Below are 21,671 nucleotides of genomic sequence, written 5' to 3' on the forward strand. Positions count from 1 at the left end.
ATGTGATTAATATGTATATTATTCAATTCCCTCACACACACAAACACACACACACACACTACACGCACACACACACACACACACACACACACACACACACACACACAAACCAAAATAACATACATAAACATTTTAACCACTGTCATAATAAAAATTACTTAGCAAAAAATTCTCCTAAATTCAAACTAAACTATTCCATTGACAAAATATTTTTGACATGCCTGAAATTTTGTAACATGTTTGTGTTTAAGTACCGAAGGATCTTGCTAAACGCTGAACTAGTAATGTTCTTCTTTACTGTGTAGCTTTTCATAGGTAATGGAAAGGTTTATAACTAACTTTGGGATATTAACCACCACTCTTTCAACAAAAATCGCCCCTAGAAAACATTACCCCTCTCCCAATTTTTTTTTTATAAAATTTGCTTTTTTAACTAAAATAAAAATTGGGTTGACAAATAAAATATTTATTTGATTTAAATTTTCATGAGTAGGAATTTAAAGGTAATATAATCTGACTAACTGCTCTGTCTTTGTATAAATGGATACTACAAAACTTTATCTTCCAATTTTTAGACTGATATTAAATAGAAAATAGGTTAGGATTGATTAAATTTTAATGCAAACCTCTTCAATATTTAGGGTATTAAAGTAAAACAATAGAAGGTAAATGACTGTATGTCCCCAACCCGTAACCCTGTGCCAACTTTCAATTGGGTATTTGAGTATCATCCAATAGCGTCGCAGATATTAACACAGCCAAGTCGATACAAAAGAGCAGAAAGCAATTTGCAAGCAGACGAAAAGTTCCCCAACACTGGACCTATGTAACTGTCTGGGTTATACTAAATACATTTATTTTTAGGGTTTTATATCTCCATTATATGAAACAGGCATTTAAACACTGCTTTATCAATCGAAAATATTGTCAGAAGATTTCTGTAATGATAAAATATAATCTATACATAACTTAACCTTATAGACACATTATTTGCAAAACAATTGACATTATTCTCGCATAAAAAAAACTTATATCTAATAGTTTCCTTTTAATGTTTGAAGTTAAACCACAAGTGCCTTATTACATATAATCAAACATCTTATTTAAATTTTAAGATTATTAAAAAAGTAATTAATTTTATAATTTATTTACTTTTTTGTTTTGTTTAAAGCGTAGGTTTTCAACATTTCTGGTGTTTCAATGCGTTTGTTAAATAGACAGCTTTTATCGTTAATTTAGGAATGTTAGAAATATTTAATACCTTGTATAAGAAATGTTGGGTATATTCCCTTTCGTGGCAACGCTCCTTAAGGGGCGATTCTTCGTTTTTTTCACAGTAGCTTTTCTCATATTACTAGCCCCTGCGGGGACTCTAACCCTGCCGGGCCAATTGCTTAACCCTGTGGGGCAATCACATAACCCAATATAACCTAATCTAACCTAAATTCATATATCAAAAGCCATTTTAAAAATACGACGAATCGCCCCTTAATTGCCACGAAAGGGACTATTCCCGAAATGTTTAAAAACTCTATATCCAATACTAGAAAGTCCATTTGTTCAGATCAACCTTATAAAATTTACAGGATGTGAATATCTATCGACATGGTTCTGCTTTAAAATGTAGCTTTCGTAGGTCAAGGGAAGGTTTATAACTGTTTTGGGGGAAGGAACCACCATCCTTACTAGGGGGACCGTAGCAGCTAGTGTTTAATAATTGAATATATTTAACTCTTTTACAACTTATTCAATTAATATAAAAAGCGCAGATAATTTCTGTTGTTGATGTTGGTTTGTCCTTATATCTGAAATTAATACTTTATTGATTTTGCTATCCTTGTACATGTTATTAAATATGTTTGTTTTTATTTCTAAGACAAAATTATAATTGCTAAGCTTGTTAATTAACAGAAAACAACTAATAAAGCAGGGTGAAGCAGCTTCTCTGTAGCATTTTCTGCCAGTTTGTATGTAAAATAAATTAAAAGCTTAATATTTACAATTTTTTGTTAAACAAGAATTATAAAAGAAGTTCAACAAATCAGAACGAGAAAAATACATATATAAGACTTGGTCATAATCGCCCTAGACATCATTATACCAAAAATCAGATAAATAGGATAACAATAATTTGCTTTGGTAAAAAAAATCTGCATGTTTAAAATGTGTCTACATATGAACTTTCTGCTACGCTCTTTTAAATGTACCTTACAGTTGCAATAATCATTATGCCAAGATTGAAATGGGTTAGGACTACGGGTAGACGGACGGGCCTACCATTTTTTTATATAAAAGATTTCCTTTATAAAAGAGAAGAAAAAGGTACACACCGACCTCATTTAATTTTTGCTTTAAAAATCTTAACATAAAAAAAAATTAAAAAATACCTTGCTGTGATGTTTTACCACAATAATTGATTTTGCGGAGAAAAAATCAACCAAATAAAAAATTGGATACGTTTAGAATTTTTTTTTCAGAGATATTTTTGCAGAAAAACGAATAGCTGAGCCTCCACCTGGTTGTGTTTCTCTGTTTTTGTGGTCTGCTATTTTAATTTCAATGATGTTTATGTTACCCCTTCCTGCAAGCCAATGCACACCTAATCTTTGTCTGTAGGTATATCGGTAGTGCTCTAAAATACTACTCATCTGCAATTAAAGATAAATTCTAAAATTTTGTGTAAAGATTCGTATAACATATCTTACTAATATTTTCTTTCATTTGCTTTACTGTTCTTTTTTAGCTTTGCTAATTATCGATATTGCCACCCATGTTAGCTTTTTATTGCTAATGTTTTTTTTCAATATACTTATTTATATCCCTCTAACACATACTTAATCATTTTAATAAATTTTTAACCAGTGAAATTTCTGCAAATAAATACCTAAACATGTTATTTTAAAACTAAATACTTCCAAAAGTTTTACAACAGCCAAGAAAACCTGTTCTCCAAATCGTTTCTGACAGATAAACAGATTGATAGACGAACATATGGAATTATATGTAAGCTTTGCGAATAAAAATTAGATTAAAAGTTGAAGTGATATATTTTAAATATTTTTATGATATGTACTGGTTTAAAAAAATTATTGATGAGATAATTCATTGGTTTTAACAGCTAGTGTTTTATTGCTTTTCATCATATAAGTACAGTTTAAGTTTTAGATACATAGCAACTCTACAATCCACTTTTCCAGGGATCAAAAGGGGTGAGACAATGATCGATAAATGATGCACTTTTTTTATTTTAACATAAAAAATTACCATTATTGTTGTTTGAAACTCTTGAACACTCAACCTAATAAACTAACCAATCAAAATTCACTAAAAATCCCAAAAGTTTTTAATCTAACGAATAAGAAAACGTTTTTATAAAACTTTGAAGAATAGTGTAATAAACAGCCCATTCATTGTCTCCCTTCTCTCTCTGCACATTTCCTTATTTGTTAAATAAGTTTTGTAACATTATGAATATGTCATTATTCACGTTAAAACTTTTGAAAAAAAATTACATCTTTTTTATATTTTTTTTTGGTTAACATATATGTACCTCATCTAAAGAAAATAGTATAAAACATGAGAGTTATATTTTCTGAGAAATACAACCCACTCGGTCATGCGGTTGATGAGATCTCGAGCTTCAGACCGACATAAAAAAATGACATACAGACATATTATATTATAGATTAAAGTGATTCATTTACACTAGCCGCTCAATTTCAATTTTAGAAAGGGTTATTATTTTTAAAAGTAAAAATTTTACCAAAATAATTTGCAATTATACAGTGTAGTAGGTCTTAAATATTTATTGTTTCTATGTCATGACAATAATTTTTTTCTACATTTAAAAAATTTATAATAATATAATTTTCTTCATGTTCATAAAAACATGATTAATTTGATCATCAATTATTGCAGAAATTCTTGTATGTTTCCAAGATTTGAAAAGCCCTGTATACCCACCTTCTTGCCAGCAACCTAAAATAATAATAGTTTAACATTATTCCGCTAGATGGCAAAAGAAGTAGAACATTGAAATATATTAGTATACTGTAAATTCAGAAAAGGAATTTGTATATTTTCTTCATAAAGTTTACCGTAAGTACAATAAATATACTTTTTATGACATTACAAACAGTTGTCAGAAATTTTAAATTGTTTGTAGTACATATTTAGACTATATAAACAGGTTGTACAATTAAAATTACTATACTTGATACTTGTCTTGCTAATCTTCATTTATACTGGTGTAACGAGTTGAAGATGTTGGTACTGATAATCTTGTTATCTTTTGCTAGTTCATGTATTTTTTCAGTTTTGATCGAATTTACTAAAGCTAGCCACAGATGTTTGATATCACTTGGTAAACTATTCCAAGTGTCGACAATTCTGAAGGAAAAGAAGTTTAGTCTGATGTCAGAATTATCCCTTCCTTTCTTTAGGTTGAGAATATCAGAGGTTTGTCTTGTTGTGACTCTGTTTTGTGCAACATTTACAGTTTTAAGTCCACATTTAACATTTCCAATGTTATGAAGAATTTTGTAGCACTGGACAAGATCAGCAAAATTTCTCCTTTTTTTAAGAGTCCATAAATCAAGCTCTTTTTAACGTTCGTGGTAATCTTGTGATTTCAGCTCAGAGACCATTTTAACTGCTTTGATTTGGACAGCTTCGATGTTTTTAATGTCTGCAAGGTTCCAGGGGTTCCAGACTATAACAATAAACAACCTAAATTCTAATCATTTCTGCCGGGTAACTATGGATCTGTCTACTTTTCCCAAAACAGATTAAACAAGGGTATCCTGGATCCCTTTAAACTTATAGAACCTAGATAGTATCGCAAATAATTCTGTAATTTTTGTACCTTACACGCTGTTGTCAGAGATTGTTGCAGAGGAATATTCAAACATGTGCAGGCAATCATTGCAGCATTAAATGTATCACCAGCACCTGTAAAACAAATAGTTTAGTTCCACTAAATTAAATGTTAGTCTTTATTATATGAACAATGCAAGTAGACCAATATAGACTATATTTAGTAGCAAATAGACATACTCACACATAAAAACATCCTGATACATAATCTTAGGGGCCTTAAAGGATAAAACAATTTTAGATGAAATATGTTACATCCATAATTGTGACAAACAAAATACTCTCTTTAACAGTTTGACATTGTTGTCAAATACTTGCAGAAAACCATCGAGTCACTTCAACCCTTAAAGATACCTATAGTATCCACAACTCCGGAAGTTGGAGGGAAGGCAGGACTACTCAAGACCACAGCTTCTTCATCAGTTCTAAACATATCCTATTATATAAAAGAGCAAGTTTTTTGTTTGTTTATAGCTTAGGTTAATGAACAAATAAACCGAGGTGAATTCTTAAAAAACTTTTGCCTCACTAAAATCAGTGAGGCTCGCTAAACGTTTAGAGGGGATAATTTAGCCTCACTAAAATTATAGTGAGGCAATATTTTTTAAAGAATTCACCTCCGAATAGGAAAGCATGACATAGGTCCTGGTATGGTATTTAAATTTTTAGATTAAAGTCTCAGAAAAGTTTAAGCTATTTTTCTAGCCTCTCTGAATATAGAGGCACTAGATGCAAGTGGTGTAGCTGTTTGTTAAATATACTATGTATTATATATGTAGATCTTCTAGAATGATAATCACTATTAAAATGTGAGGAAAAGTTTTTTAATGGACAAGAGGAAAAAAAATGAAAAAAAGGATAAAAATAAAACTATATTTCTTTAACATTTCTATATTGTACAAAATAATTATGTTTTGACAGTTATTGATTTTTCAGCACCAAAAAAGCTCAAACTGGTACGTGAGTAATAGTTATTTATCTCATCGTATTATAGACAGTTTTCCACGGAGATTAAAATGAAAAATTATAAAATTAAAACGAAGGCCTGGTATAGCAAAACTGGTATTGCTTTTATCATTTCTATTTTAATATTCATGGAATATTGTCTTTAATACGATGCAATAAATGATTTTGTGGTATTAATCGGTTTCGAAGTTATACTGGAAAATAGTTTTTTTTCAAAAAACCATTACAGGAAATTTGAGAGAAGTTTATTAACTTCTAAATTTGAGCTTTGATTGAACAAATTACATTAATGACCAAGTAGAGGCAATTAATGATTGGTCTTTTTGTGTACCCTTCGGCTATTTTTGTATCTTATTTGATATACAATACAAGTATGTTTGATGTAGGTTCATTCATATGACCTTCAAGATCTAATTCTAGAAAACTCTGTTACCAAATACTATTTAAAATTATAGAAAAATCTACAGAGCTTTATAACTTTGTCTTGGTCATTAGTATATGAAATTAGAAGAAACATTTTATCAAATTACTTAATGTTGTGGTGACAGAAAATGTACAAATATTTACAGCTTTGTAATGGTCATCATCAAATGAAATAAAAGTAACAAGATGTCAAATTACTCACCTTACATTATTTAGATAACAAAATCAAACTTTTCTAGATAAAAAGGTTTTTAAGTAATTTTTTTTCTCGTATTCATTCGAATCCGGTGGATAGGAACCGGTTCTCATCCATACGAAAAAACTATGTCTAGCATCGTATTATATCCAGTTTTCTACGAATATAGAAATGTACAATCATAAGATTAAAACCAGTTTTTTTAGCCGGTGCCTTCGGCACCTCGGGGCTAAAAAAATTAGTTTCAATCTTATAATTGTACATTCTATATCCGCGGAAAGCCGTTTATAATACGATGCGAGAAATAGCTATTCTAAAGAAAAGCTTCTCTCAATATTTTATCTAACAATTGCGTTGTTCTATCCGAACAGGGTTCTAGAAACTCGTTTGTAACCTAACTTAAAAATTATTTATCATTTATTTCAATAAAGTTTTTTTGTCAGATGAAAAAAAAAATTTCATGCTGTAATAACTTTTGAATTTTTTTATCTTTGTTTTAAGATATTTCGTGATTGAAAATGATTGATTTCTCTGTTTCTTCCCTGTCTTAAAATTTTATCATAACTAGCAAAATTTAAAATTTTACTTTTTTTTATCTTTTCTACTTTTTTCAAACAAGGATAACAACCGCCATAAGTAGTAAACATCTAAAAAATCAAATTAAGAACAGCCTAAAAGATGACGAAAAAGCTTATCTAGAAAGTAGATGCACATTTTAATAAAAAAAAATTTTTTTAAATTCAAAACATCAAAATTTTCCCAATATCAATTTTAACCGCAACATAAGGGATAAGACAATTGTTGATAAATTTATGTTCATACCCAATGATAATACACAAAACTACACCATCTGTAGATTCTAATTAGTGTTTGAAACGTTTGGATACTCAACTTAATGTGCCATCAATTGAAAATTCAATAAAGGTCCCCAAAGTTGTTAAGTTGAGAAAACTTTGGAGACTAGTATAACAAACTCCCAATGTCCCCTCCCTCTCTGAGTTGAGTGATTGAAAGTTAGAGAAGGGATAGTTAACAAGAGTTTTACTAAGGGAATATTATACTTATGTAGGTGAAACATACCTTATCGTCCCTGCGGCTCCGTCCTCCCCCCAGGCCACGATAAGTCTGCAACCCAGCTTTACCTTAAAAGAAAACAAGGATAACAAATTTTATAGAAGCGAAGCTAAGAATACCAATCATTTTTTTTGTAAAAAATATATCTTGATAATTGACTTTATAGTAAAAAGATTATAGTAAAAAGGAGCCATGACTCTTTGAATGATGTAAATTCAGACGGGCAGTGATAGTATATAATAAACTAGCTACGCTACTAAAATAAATTTACCTTATGATAAAAGTTTTTGATAGCATCTTCTTTATTAGAACAACCATGACTTTTGGCTATATCCTATAAAAATAACAAGGACATAAATATTCATACAAGTGAACAATATTGTAACGTAGTAGTGTCAGGAAGATTGTCTGTCTCACTCACTTAGAGAATGAATGTCTTATTATTCTGCGATTTTTAGAGAAGTATTGTTTTTTTGCTATGCTATTCGAAGGAACTTTCGGTAGAATATGTAAGAAAATTCCATATTTAGTTGGGCAAATAAAAAATAACCTGTTTATATCAAATATTTTACTTTTTAGGGAGGAGGGAACTGGTAATGTCAATCTTAACATCTAAACGATATAATTACTCTGGCAGCTGGGTGCGAAGTCGTACCTTAGAAACAAGGACGAGATCTGCATAAGGAATAAACTCTTCGTGATTTCTACCAACTTTTTCCACTTCCACAGAAAATTTTATCCGATTTTCTTCACTGAAATATAGAAGATAATTAATAAACAAGGATTATAATATTGACTTTAAATATATGAATGTAAATTTTAAGTAATAATACTTAGCCATAAATATCTATTGTATTATAAAGATAAATTAGCTGATAATTATACTTCTTAACAGGTTTAGTGATTTTTAAACCTTTTTTCTTTTCTCTGTACAAAAATTTTCACTCTAAGGGTGTGTGCTAATTCACGACCTTAGCGCATCCGCTCGTCGTCGGGGAGACGATAGGTTCGAATCTCGGCCCGACACCGCGTCATTATTAAAGACGTTAGAAATGGTTCACATTGGTGCTTTGTGAGGTGCGCGACATAAATAGTTCGAGTAGGGGAAATGCCTTGGTCCAAAACAGGCGCAACTCATTACCATGCACAGTTAGGACTTCTCAGACAAATGTCGTGCAGTCAAAGAAATGGTTGCCTGATGGGTTTTACTTAACCTAATAAAATTATAAGTCAGGTGTTTGGACGAAAAGGAGAGATTTGGCTTCCCTTAGTTATCCTGGGTTGTTGGAACTGACGTTAGAGTGTCATGAACAGCAGCATCGCCCGTATGAGGTAAGGGTGTATGCAAGGTTTATTTGTAAAAGATCTTACGGTAATGATTGAAGATGTTGTAAAATTTTGAGAAGCTCTGTATTATTTCTTCCTTCAAAATGGATCCAGGTAAAACCTGCAAGGTCCAGCTTGGTAAAGTCCTCCAGCAACAGTTCTGGCAAACCTGGACATATAATATATGGAGAGTGAACCAGTGCTTATTGACCTGGCGTATAACTTCAAAGATAATTTTTGACTTATAGTCCTAATGTAGGTGGCAAGAAATGATTTATCAAACACATAAAATAAGACTAACAAGCAGAACTAAGTAAAGAAAATTTTTCATTTAGAGATATTACATTAGAAATTAGATGGATTGCCATATTTTGGTCATGTTTGGAGTTCCAATTGCTTTTTGACATTGTAAAAAATTGATTTCCACGAGGAAATAGGTGGCTAAGGCGCCGCTGCCAAGCCCTAACATTTTTTTACCTAGGTTAGTGTGTACAATGGTACGAGACCCGTTTTGTTCGTTCAGAAGAATTACGGAGTTTGGGCAAATATGTCCTAGAAACAACATAAGATTAACAAAATTTTTAAGTCAACGAAGGTGAGCACGTGAGAGGGGAAATGGGCTGTTGTCCACAAGGTTTTGAAATAACGTTTTCTTATTCGTTGACTTACCAACTTTGGGGAATTTTTGATTTATTATGTTGTGTGTTAAAAATATTCAATCACTAATTTTAAACTACAGAAAGGGCAATTATGTGTATCATCATTGAGTGTGTACATTAATTTAACGGCTATTGCCTTATCCCTTTAGATCCTTGAGGAATAACAGTATAAATTTTAGAAGTTTACATCAATTTATCGTCCATTGTCTTATCCCAGAAAAAAATATAACCTGGAAATTTTGGACAATCAGGATGAACTGTAACTCCAGCCTTTTGAAAGCTGTCCAGCACATATCTGGTTTCAGGACTCAGGTTTTCTGCATCTTGGAAAAATACATGAATTTGATAGAGCTAGGTCAGGTTTATTATAGTTTTGGTTGATGCTAGGATATATATTTTTGAAATAATTAAAATAAGCAAAGCTAGAGGCTGATTCATAAGACAATCAGATATAATATGAAGTATTTTTAGATTAAATTTGATTCATTTATATAAACAAGTTTTTTCAACATAAATATTTTTCAAGTGCCACACTTTATTTTAATATGTATAAAACCATCGCCTAAATTACATTTGTGAAAATTAAGCATAAGCGTCGACAAAACTAAAGTAAGGACAATTTATTTCACAACAATATAGCACAGCTATACCAAAAAACACCTACCATAAGCAAGGGTACCAAAGAATGTCGGCTTCATTCCCAGAGTGGCTAAAACTGTACAGCTATTACTAGCATTCCCACCTCTTTCATTTATCAACATTTATCCATAAGTCTTTTTAGCCTAGGATTTTTTTATGATTTTGCTTAATGATTTTTTAGAAACCTTTCTAATAAAAAATATGTAAAATTAATGCTTTCTTTGACCTATGTTAGAGCTTAATATTTAGAATGTCTAGATTACCTAATAGGATTTCAGTGTTGGAACAATCCGACAGTATTGGTCAGTTTGTGTGCATATTTTTGTACGAAAATTTTATCCAAACAATTAATCAGTCATAAATAATTGTAATTCTTTGGATATAGATTTGTTGGGGGAAATTGCATTAAAAAAATTTCGCCTTTTACCACTAATACTTTTAGAGTAGCCTCGCTTTTAAAGCAACAATCCTTATAATAAAATAACAGGATGTTTGTGTGTTTGTCTCTGTGTTTGTGTGTATGTTTGTACCGAAGGATCTCGCTAATCGCTGAACTGATCGGGTTCTCCTTAACAGGGTAGCGTCTCATAGGAAGGAAGGTTTATACCTATTGTTGGGGAGGGTACCACCACCCTCCCAAGAGAAATCACAATATATCGAAATTTTTTCTTCTCGAATAGAGACTTCTACATAACATTACAAAGTATCGTAGAAATTTGACAGGGACTCCTTCGCAACATTGCAAGGTATCGTATTATTTTTTTTAACACCAAACATTTAAAGTGCCACTAGAGGCCTCTAGGGGCGTAGCCGCTAGTGGTAAAAATATTCCTTGTTTTGTATTGATTAATACTTCTTTGATCTGTATCTTCCAAAGGATATTTCCTTCAAACAAGATAAACTTTAACCAAAAGTAGTATAGCTAACATAGCATAGTTATAACTAAGTTATTGTTGAAATATAAAGTAGTAAGGGATTTTGTCTGAAGCTTAAGACCTTAAAAACTACTGAACCGATTAAGTTCTCATCAGGGAATCTTCAAATAGAACATAATCGTTCATGCTTTAAGATAAATGTTGATAAACTTTCCTAGTTTTGTATTGGTTGACACTACGTTGAATAGAATCTTCCAATGGATATTCACTAATTTTATTATTAAATTGATTATTGAAAGCGAAACTTTTCTATACATCGGATTGGTCTGTCCGTGCAACCGTATGTGCAAGTTTGCAAGTTTGATTCCTAACACGGTTAGGCACAATGCGTTATTTATGATCTCCTTGTTTCTTTTCCAACCCTTAATGGGGCCTTCTACCAACGAAGCATAACCACAATACAACAATCTTTCATAAACCTAACTTAACCTAGCCTATATATACATATAATTGTGTTTACTTTTTTTGGCTTAGATACTACTGTGTATAAAAAGTTTCTTTGATTTTTTATGAAGGGAATTTTTAGTCCTTTTTATAAAGACCTAGGTTTTGTGGAGTTATGTGACAATGATTTATTGATTTCGCTATTATGAATTTAATAATTCTTGGCTACATATACCTATCAATGTTGCTACGCCTAGTGTAATATAAATGTTAATTTTTTACCTGACAACTGTAACTTGATCAAGACAGACCAAACCGCAGCATAAAATCGACATTTTTCTAACAAGGAAGACAAATATTCAAAGATTACAGATGGATTTTAAAAATTGAAAAAAGATATAAAATTGAAAAGAAGTTATAAATAATACAGGTTAACAATAAATTTATTTTATGGTGTTGACATTTTAACGTTATAATGTCTTGGTTTTATGATAGGGGCATACAGAAAGGGGTGTTAAAAAAATTTCCCTATCCAGAGACATATACTTGACTTTGAACGAATGGGTGTGTGTACAATTACATCTAAGCGGTTGTATTAACCCCTCTAACACTAAAAATACAACCTTCTTGTTGTCTGAAATACACCCCCTAAAGTTCACACGCCCCTCGATTTTGGTTTAACGTAGGTATCAAAACCCTCTGCACGCCACTGTTTTATATTGTCAAGAGGAAATTGACACAAAGTTTTAAAAGCCTATATCATATAACATCCGAGTAATTCATATAAATATCTTATGGACTGAAAATTCTCCCATATATAATTGACAGAAGATCGATAAAGTTATCAGCAATCATTATAGAAATCCCGTTACATAATTAGAGACTTAAGAGAAAGAATTAAATCTTTAAAGAACACGGTTTGTGTGTCAGAAACTAAATACAGTCCTATCTAATTAAAACCTTATTGATATAACTCAAGAATCCTATTTCCTCTTTCGGGGACACCCTCTACCCATTACTATCTAACCTAACCCAACTTAAAGTAACAACTTTCACTACACCCCCCCCCCCAAAAAAAAAACCATATAATATTATAAAATTATGTAACTATATATATATACAATATATCGGTCAACAAAAAATGTAAAAACTAATTAGTTTTCATTTTAAATACACTTTCTCTTGGGGACAGGTTGCTATCCGTGCGATCTTAATTTGAAACAATAAATAACGAAGGGTCAAAGAAAACAAAACGTTAAAAATTTATAAAAGATATTTGCAAAAACGTTTACATTTTATCGACAGTAAGATTGAGAACGATCCATTTTTCATCATCTTGAAATCGTCTGATTTTACGCGCGTTTATTCGAGCTACGCCCCATCGATGTATTTTCGGGCATTGATTACTTGTAGACCTTTTACTGGTCGGTTTTAATATATATTATTAACTGATAGCAATTTAGTTTATTGCAAAACACACTTCAATCTTAATTCCAAATTAATGCAAATTCTAATTCATTAATTAAATTTTCAAAATAGTTCTATGATATTTTTTTGCAGTGTTTAAAAGTGCTTGTCATTGATACGAAAAAAGGACTGATAAATTTTAACTGGTATGTTTCAAAGTACAAATAAACAAGAACGATAACATACATAAATACGAAAACAACAAATCAGACGGTCATTCAAAGAGGCAATCCTTAAAATAAAGTAAAAGGGTGTTTGTTTGTTTGTTTGTCTGTATCGAAAGAATCTCGCTAACCGATGAACCCATCGGGTTCCCCTTAACAGGGTTGCTTCTCAAAGGTTCATGGAAGGTTTACAACTATTTTGTAGGAGGGTACCATCCCCTTCCAAAGAAATCGCCCCCAGAAAAAAACCTTCCCACAGACAAATAAAATGAAAAGTAATTTTCATATGAAATAAAAAATGGCGACCTCCCCCTCCCACACCCCAAAAAAACTTTTTTACTTTAAAAAAAATCTAAAATAAAAATATGGGTTTTGTGATTAAACTCCCTCTTTCTCAAGTGCCCCTAGAGGCCTCTAGGGGGCGTAGAGGCTAGTAATGAATATAGAATAACAGCTAAAATAATGTTCAAAGTATATAGAATTTAATAAAAAATGAATTTCCTAATCAATGAATAAATAAATAATGGATGTTTTATGAATTGAATATACTTACATTTCACCGTATTCAAACGTTTCAACTACTAATTTGAATCTACAGAAGGGGTAATTGTGTGTAACATCATTCGGGATGTACATCAATTTATCGGCCATTGTCTTATCCCATTAAATCCCTGCATTTCACCACTATTGGACGTAATTATCCTTGTTTATAATCACAATATACACATTATCACTATATAAAATCAAAACAAACTACACATGTTTTAATCATTAATAGCTCAACAACAAAAACAAGAATTATAATATCCAAAGTTATAAAAAAAAATTAATCAATCAAATTGTGTTTACATACAAGTCCGATTTTTTAAACAAGCTGCATATTGCACTGAAATTAGTGTGGTTAAAGGAAGCCTGCAGGATATACACCGCTTCTGAAAAACTGCCCCATGTAGACCTGCAATACCCCAATTTTTAAGCCTCTATTTCTTTTTAAATTATAGGGTGCAAGAAAGTGTTATCTTTAAAAACACTCTTTTGTTATAGGTATTTCTCAAACAGAGTATGGAAGTCTAAGCTTTATATATTAACTGTTTGCGTGATAAAATACTAGTTTTTACTCCCCTTAGCTCAGACAGGGAGGTGACAGTTTAATACAATCGTTCTGGTATTCTATGGATTAAGAAAGGGTTTATTAATATCATCTTTATCTATCTATACAAACTAACGTTGTAAAAACCTTTTCACCATTAATTTCAATCTACATGTTCAACATAATTGGGGGTAAAAAACAATTTATAGTCTATTGTCTTTTCCTTAGACTCCCTGACTTAGCTAAATATGGTGCTTCACATTTTGTTATATTTAACTTTAATTTCCAATGTAAGTCTGAACTAGGATCTTAAGGAAAAAGTCTATGACTAGGATATAGATCTAAAAGAGCGAAGCTTAACGAATCAAAAAAACACGTATAAAAAATGCAGATTGCTAAATGCATCTTACATTGAAGATGATAAAAGGCAATTTTAGGCGTTCTCCTCTTATAGAGTAGCTTCTCTACTAGAAAAAAAACTTTATATGAGATAGCAAATTGCTGTGCTAACTATGAACACAACGTACCTCGTATATCTATACCTAAGAGGACAGATAAGTATATTTTGATGCAAAACCATCAAACTCTTACTGTGCATTCACTCCCGCACATAATCGCATTCACATAGCGTTCATAGCGTATAAAAAAGGCTGAATCTTAAGGAAAATGAGAAAATGACGATAATGTGTATTTAGAATTATAATAAACAAAATCAACCATCCTATAAAAAAAATAAAGAAACCTAAAGTTTTTAAGCGAACGGACGTATTTATAAGGCTTTGGGTACCTGTATTATTATTTACAGTCTAATGTCTTCTCCCTCTCCCTCTCTAAATAAAGTGGAAGCAGATGTGAATGCACATCAAAGTTTTGGATCAAAACGTTTTTTTTTACAAATATTTAAAATATGCATATTTTGCACAACAAATTTGCTATGCATAAATTTAATGTTTGAGGGCTTATTTAGGACAGCTAAGCATATGGAAAATATGTGAAGATAAAGAAAAGGTCTGGATGATTGACTTTCTGGCGGCAGCCGACTGCGGATTGGTCTTTTAAAACTTTGTCTGAATACAGCAATTATAGTCTTAAGTTTAATCCAAATAACTTATATAAAGATTCCCTCTAAAACACAATTAAATTCAACTGTACTACATAGATCTATATGATAGATGAAATTTGAGTTAAATATGTTTAAAATGATAGAAACTTAAATATAATAATGATAATTTGCTAATCAATAATTTTACTTTTAATAGATTAAAAGGTTATTTTGTGAAATTATTTAAATAAATGTCATATAAGAGATAAAGAATTTGCCACAAAAAAAAAGATGTGTAAATTAAACTGAAGACAAAATAAAACTTAGTAAAATGGTAAACTAAATTTCCATTGCACTTTCAACTGTGTAACATAGTTTTCAACTTTAATTTTAATGCTTAATTTTATTAAATGACATAAAATAAAAGTGGGCATTGCTGCCATAATATTCTTATGTAAATATGAAAAAATATTACATCGACATTGCGTTTTCTAATGACATATTTAAACAAAAGTTTATAAGGTTAAAAAAGCTACAAAAATTTTAAATACATATAACAAAAGCATTATACCGAAATAAAAAAAAATATTTAGAAAATGCACAGATAAATATTAAACTATGTCGTCTTCCACGCTGATTTACTTTAAAATGTACATTGTCCATCCGATGATTGGATATTGTACTCACCACCTCTGTACATCAGCGGGTACATTAAACAGGAACACAAGTACGTACTTATGAACCCTAACCCTGGCCCAATGACAGAGGCAGAGAGTGGGATCTGTGTACACCTCAGGGCACCCCGTGTGACGGGGGTGTCTGCAAGGTTGCTACGCACACAGACCCCGGAACCGGCCAGGTACGGCAAAGATGGTCAGCTGCCGTCGTTCTCCAGGTTCATAGATTGTTTGGCGTCGGCCGGCAAGAAAACCAGCCGACAAAAAGCGAAGTAAGCAAGTTTCAAATCATGGATTTCATATTCGATTTCTGATGGTGAGTTGCTTGTAGTTGGTGAAGTACCCCGTCATTATGGCAGCTGTTCTGCCCAGCTGTATCACGTGACAGGGATGAGGATAGAGGACCTGCGTAGAGTGACTCTGTACACAGACAGAGTTGTCTCGAGGTGCAGCGACAGTTGACTGTAAGGTTGACAGTGTTTGTTTAAGTTTAAATACTCCTTTCCTTTCTTATCACTAGGAATATGTGTGTGTAGGGCTTATCGCACTGTAAAGTGTAAATGTTGTCATAGTTGCTACATTTTTGTATTAATAACTTCGAGGTAAAAGTGTTCCTACAATTATCAGAACTAAAATTCTTCATAAACAATGTGTAGCAACATTCGTTTTTATATGGAAATAATAAAAAGTTGCTGGTTTCGTCGTATTTTCAAAGTAGCTTTTCTTCTATTTCTAGTCCCTGCGGGTGGTTCTAACCCTGCAGAGCAATCATTAACATTTACCTGACCTAACCTAACCTAAAATATCCTATCTAGAGCTACTATGAAAACACGACGAAACCTGCAACCTAGTTTTCTTTTCATAATTCCAACTTTATTTATACTAAATGTTCATAATGTTCATAATTGTCTATTCACAAATCTTGGCGCATTTAAGATTAAGTAAAGTTGGGAATCAATCAGCCGTCAACCACGTTGTAGACAATCTACATCAACGTTATCAAGCTATTCAGTCACAAAATAAATCCAAACCAATTCAATTTTCATTTATAGCACAAGCATTATTCAGAACGTATTTCAATTTATAGACCCAGAATATAATACAATAAAAAAAGAATCAATATTCTTTTTTGCTTAATATAAATAATTTGTTGTTTTGTTTCAATTTTTATTTGTATTCTAAGCTACGTGGTCATAGTGTTTGTTTAAATATGCATGATGAAATAATTACAACACTACATTGAGTGAACATTTCTAGCCTAACCTTAAATTCTTTACACTTAAGTAGTTAGTTTTATTATAATATATGCCATTCCAGTAAGATCTCGCAAATGACTGAATTTTTTCTGGGAAGTCTTTTGTTGGCAAAGAGTGGGTTAGGTCAATCTCTGCTGTAAATAAAAATCCCAATTGAAACAAAGCTTCTAATATAATAATGTTTATATCTATTTAAAAAAAATAATTTTATAAGAATGAAACTGGATAAATAAAAAGTTATAAATAGCACAAATAAATTGACTTTCCTAGACTTAACTTGTTGCAAAACAGACAGACACCCACACTAGTTATAGGGTGGCTATGCGTCTCAAAACATTGTAGAAGCAAAAGAAATAGAGTTTACTTTTAAAACTAGCAAAGTTGATGAATAATTAAAAGAAAGAAAAAATTGACCTCAATTCAAGGAAAAAGCAACTTATCAACTAAAATGAGTATGAACAAGGATGACAACATCCATAAAAGTGAAGTTCTGAAATGGAAGGACAAACTTACATTGGTTCTTGTTTAATACAGGATACTGTTTATGGATATACTTACAATGTTAGGACTTGATTATGGAGATGCTTCGCTTATAACATTGTACCTTGTTGTATTAGAAATCAGTATCCAAAAATGAGATGGAAAGGATAATTATATCACATAGAAAATTGTCATCAAAAAGGTTAAAAATCAACCAATTATTTTTAAAATAGACTTACGTACATTTTGGTAACGATAATAGAGTTGCTATGCTTTCTAAATTGTACTGTTATAGGAATCATCGTACAAAGTTTGAAATCGATGCGACAATTCTAACATTCTAAATAGACGAACTATTACACGAAAAGTCTAATTTAAATTCTCAGACTGCGGCTCAGGTTTGCTTATTCTTACAACTTTCTTAAATCCGACCTGCCGGTTTCAGCAACCTTGCTAGCTTATTAGCCGCACGACTTAATGCAGATGCGGCTGGTTATCCCAGGAAGTAAATATTTAATGACTTTCTCGTAAGAAACCGTATAGTTGTTGTTTTGATTCGCCCTTCGTCTTTGCGTTTTAAAGTAGTAAAACTATCCAAATTAAGCAGGAAGTATTTTTAATAACATTAACCCTATTGTTTAAGACAATTCAAAAACTTTTATATATAAACAAATAACAAGGATGGAAAAAAATCAGTAGCGAAGCAAAAAATCACTAATAGGTAATAGACAAGGTGATTAAAAGAGAAGACCAAAAATAAATGTATGCAAAAAAAAAACGTCTACAAGTTGTATTATAGTTTTTTTTATCCCCGCACACACGATTTCTAAAGTTTAAGAGGGATGGGGGTGGGAAGGGGTTGACTAATTGACCTACATAGTAAATATTTTGCAGGCGCGCTTTAAATTTTGTAATTATGATAAAACACAAATTTTTGAATTATAGAAATAGCGAATATATGAATTAATATAATTATTAATTCATAATTGAATTCGTTATTGAACAATAGTAAAATTTATAGTGGCCTCTCATTGGCTATTTTTTTTTGTTACGTCATAATCAGTCAGACACTATTACTGTGTTCTTCATGATATAATAATTAATTCATCAAATGTAATATGTTTGCAAGAATTAAGATGAATTATATTACACTTTTATCTTCAAATATAAGTTCTAGCTTAATTTACATCAACTTTCAAATATTTCATATGAAGACCAATGAATAAGTTCATAGATAAAGATAGATGAATGGTAGGGTTGTTAATTTTGCAATGCTTAACTCTAATATTAATGGGAAAATTAAAGTTTTCCATGATTTATCCTTAAAATTAGGGATGGCAATCCGTCAAATTTTTTAACCGGATTCGGATTCCCGTGGATTCTGGATTCTTATTTTTTGCGGATTCGGGATTCTAGCAATATTTTAAAAGACTTTTATTAAAAATTAAAGAATTTAAGTGCTACTTATGTCCTAAAAATTAATGTTCTTGGTGGTCTCTATAATTCACTTCCGATAATCGAACCAGATTTTAAAAGATATTTATTTATATAATGATGATAATCTTTGCCTTCAAAAGGGGGGAGTTGAAAGAAAAACTCTAGACGCTAATTTTAGCATACCAATTAAGAATCCGAATCCGCTATATATTAAAAAACGGATTCCGGATTCGCGGATTCGGATTCTAAATTTAGCCAAAAATTGGGCGAATCCCGGATTCCGGATTCGGATACGGATTGCCAATCCTAATTAAAATAAAGTAACAGGATGTATATCTGTTTGTCTGTCTTTACTGAAGGATCTCGCTAACCGCTGAACCGAAATGGGTCCTGGGAAGGTTTATAGCTCTTTTTGGGGAGGGTACCACCACTCTCCCAAGATAAATCGTTCCTTAAAAAATTACCCCCCCTCCCCGAAAAAAAATGTTAAATTTTTTTATTATTTTTTCCCGTCATTTACATTCTATTTGATTCTATGAATTTCGCCCAAATATTTTTGCATGGCTAGTTTTAGGGTGAAATATTTATCATCTAGAAAAAGGGATAATTAAATTGTTATAAAAAAAAACTAGGAAAAGTTTAAAGTTTAGTCAAAGTACTTCATTTTAGAGAAGCTTCCAGGGGAGGTTTTAGGCTTTTCTGCCCCTTCCTCTCCTAGATCTCTTAGACGCATCGCTAGATTACATATAATAAGCATGAATTTTATAAAAGCGACGATTTTATACATTTAATCATGGTCCTGTCGATTTAAAACTTTGCTTGATGATTCCTGTAACATTTAGGTTCGATTTTGAAAGTGTAGGAACTTTACAATAGTTACCAGACTTTTGAAATACTGATTCCGATTATATCAAGGTAAAATGTTATTTGCGTTACCAGAAAGTCCTTTTTATCTGATTTTTGGAAAACTGATTCCTCTTACATCAAGGTAAGCGAAGCCCCTCTATATTCAAGTCCTAAAAATGTAAGTATGTCCTTAAAGAATATCCTGTATTTAAGAAACAAATTTACTTACAATTTTGTTCAGAGTTTTACATTTATATTATGCTTTTTCAGTTATGACACTGTAACAGTGTTATGGATGTTGTAATCCTTGTTTTTAGTACATTTGATACATATAACTTTCATTTATTTACCTTTCCCATTTATTACTGAGTATGGTAATGCAAGTTTCGCAAGAGAAGGTGAATATAGAATGACTTCACTAATACGTAATACCCTATTAATCATGGAAGTATTATGCTGACATAAAATCAAAAGATTGTCGATATGATGTTAAAAAGACAGCTTGTTTATCTGAATTGACATATATCGAATCAAATATTGCATTTTATCGTATTACACCAAAAAATGAGAAAGAATTATGGAACTAAACAACGCATGTAGAATTAATTCTTATTAAAACTTACATAAAGAATTAACTCCATAAACTAGTTGCGCTACAGAACAACTTGGTAATATTTTAATTTCTGGCTTTGATTGCTTACAATAATGAATTAGTTTAAGCTCCATTATTCTCTCCCTCAAAGTAAAACAAAGATAACTGAATAGTAAAGTCTATGGTTGTATGCCTGCCCATTTTAGAATTGCATTTATGACACCAGGGATGTAAGGAAAATGGGTTCTTAAGAAAAATATTTTCTAAGCCATAATTTGACTATAATTCTATCGCTATTTCTGCGGGCCCTTCCAACCTTACTCAACTTAAAATAAGCATTTTAACGTTTTGTTCTTCAAGATGCCTGTTTGTGGTTCATGTGTGATATTATGGAAGCCCTTGCCTATTATAACAAAATTACCCAAAAGTTGGTTTATTACACCCCTACCATACCCTCCGACGTAAATTTACCATAGTGTAATGGTAGAATTATACAGACATTAGGGGGTAAAATAAGCCTTTTTTTAAGATGCCACAAACTTACATCCCTGAAAAAGAACAGGATGTAAAAATATTTCAGTTGCAGTTTAATGCTATTCCTAGCCTGTTCCTTACTAAACATCAGATTAAAAGTAAAGTGGTGCTTTGTTACTAGGATTATAGTGCTTTAAAAATGTTTTGTTACTCCGTATTTATTTTAATGTTAAAATTTTTATCTATTATTTTCTGATGGTTTTTTTTTAGTAGCGAAGCTACTCTATAATTCGAAATGTCCGTCCGTCTGTCCGTCAGAGACAGAAAGAGGGAAACGGGATTATTTATGTTAACATTCTTCATATTTTCACCAAGTTTCATTAAAATTCGTCAATTGGTGTGGGTACTAGATCGATATCTACATTTTAAAGTTTTCATGATTTCTCAACTCTTATTCAAGATAGACGGCTGAAATTTTCAGGGATTGAATATTTTCATATTCTGCATACTTTTATCAAGTTTTATTGAGACTTGCTTATTAGTTGGGGTGCTAGTTCGTTTCCTAAATGTTTAAGTTTTCATGATTTTTTACTCCTTTACTCCTATTCGAGGTAGACGGCTGATATTTTTAGGGATTAAATTAAATAATAATTTACATATCCCCATGAA

General features: G+C 31.3%; 1 protein-coding gene across 1 annotated transcript; it reads right to left on the bottom strand.

Annotated features, from left to right (window-relative positions):
- Positions 1–3,791: 3,791 nt before the first annotated feature.
- LOC145317391 (ketohexokinase-like) lies at positions 3,792–11,812 on the bottom strand. Its single transcript, XM_080158442.1, has 12 exons — positions 11,760–11,812; positions 10,990–11,043; positions 10,184–10,263; positions 9,750–9,842; positions 9,338–9,412; positions 8,906–9,029; positions 8,190–8,286; positions 7,806–7,868; positions 7,541–7,602; positions 5,230–5,300; positions 4,865–4,950; positions 3,792–3,978 (listed from the first exon to the last, which is right to left on the bottom strand). The coding sequence occupies exons 1-12, from the start codon at positions 11,810–11,812 to the stop codon at positions 3,910–3,912; spliced, it is 927 nt and encodes a 308-aa protein (XP_080014568.1). The 3' UTR covers positions 3,792–3,909.
- Positions 11,813–21,671: the final 9,859 nt, after the last annotated feature.

The sequence above is a fragment of the Acartia tonsa genome, chromosome 4, assembly GCF_053477335.1.
Source record: "Acartia tonsa isolate MP-2025a chromosome 4, ASM5347733v1, whole genome shotgun sequence".
NCBI classification, from domain to species: Eukaryota; Metazoa; Arthropoda; class Copepoda; order Calanoida; family Acartiidae; genus Acartia; species Acartia tonsa.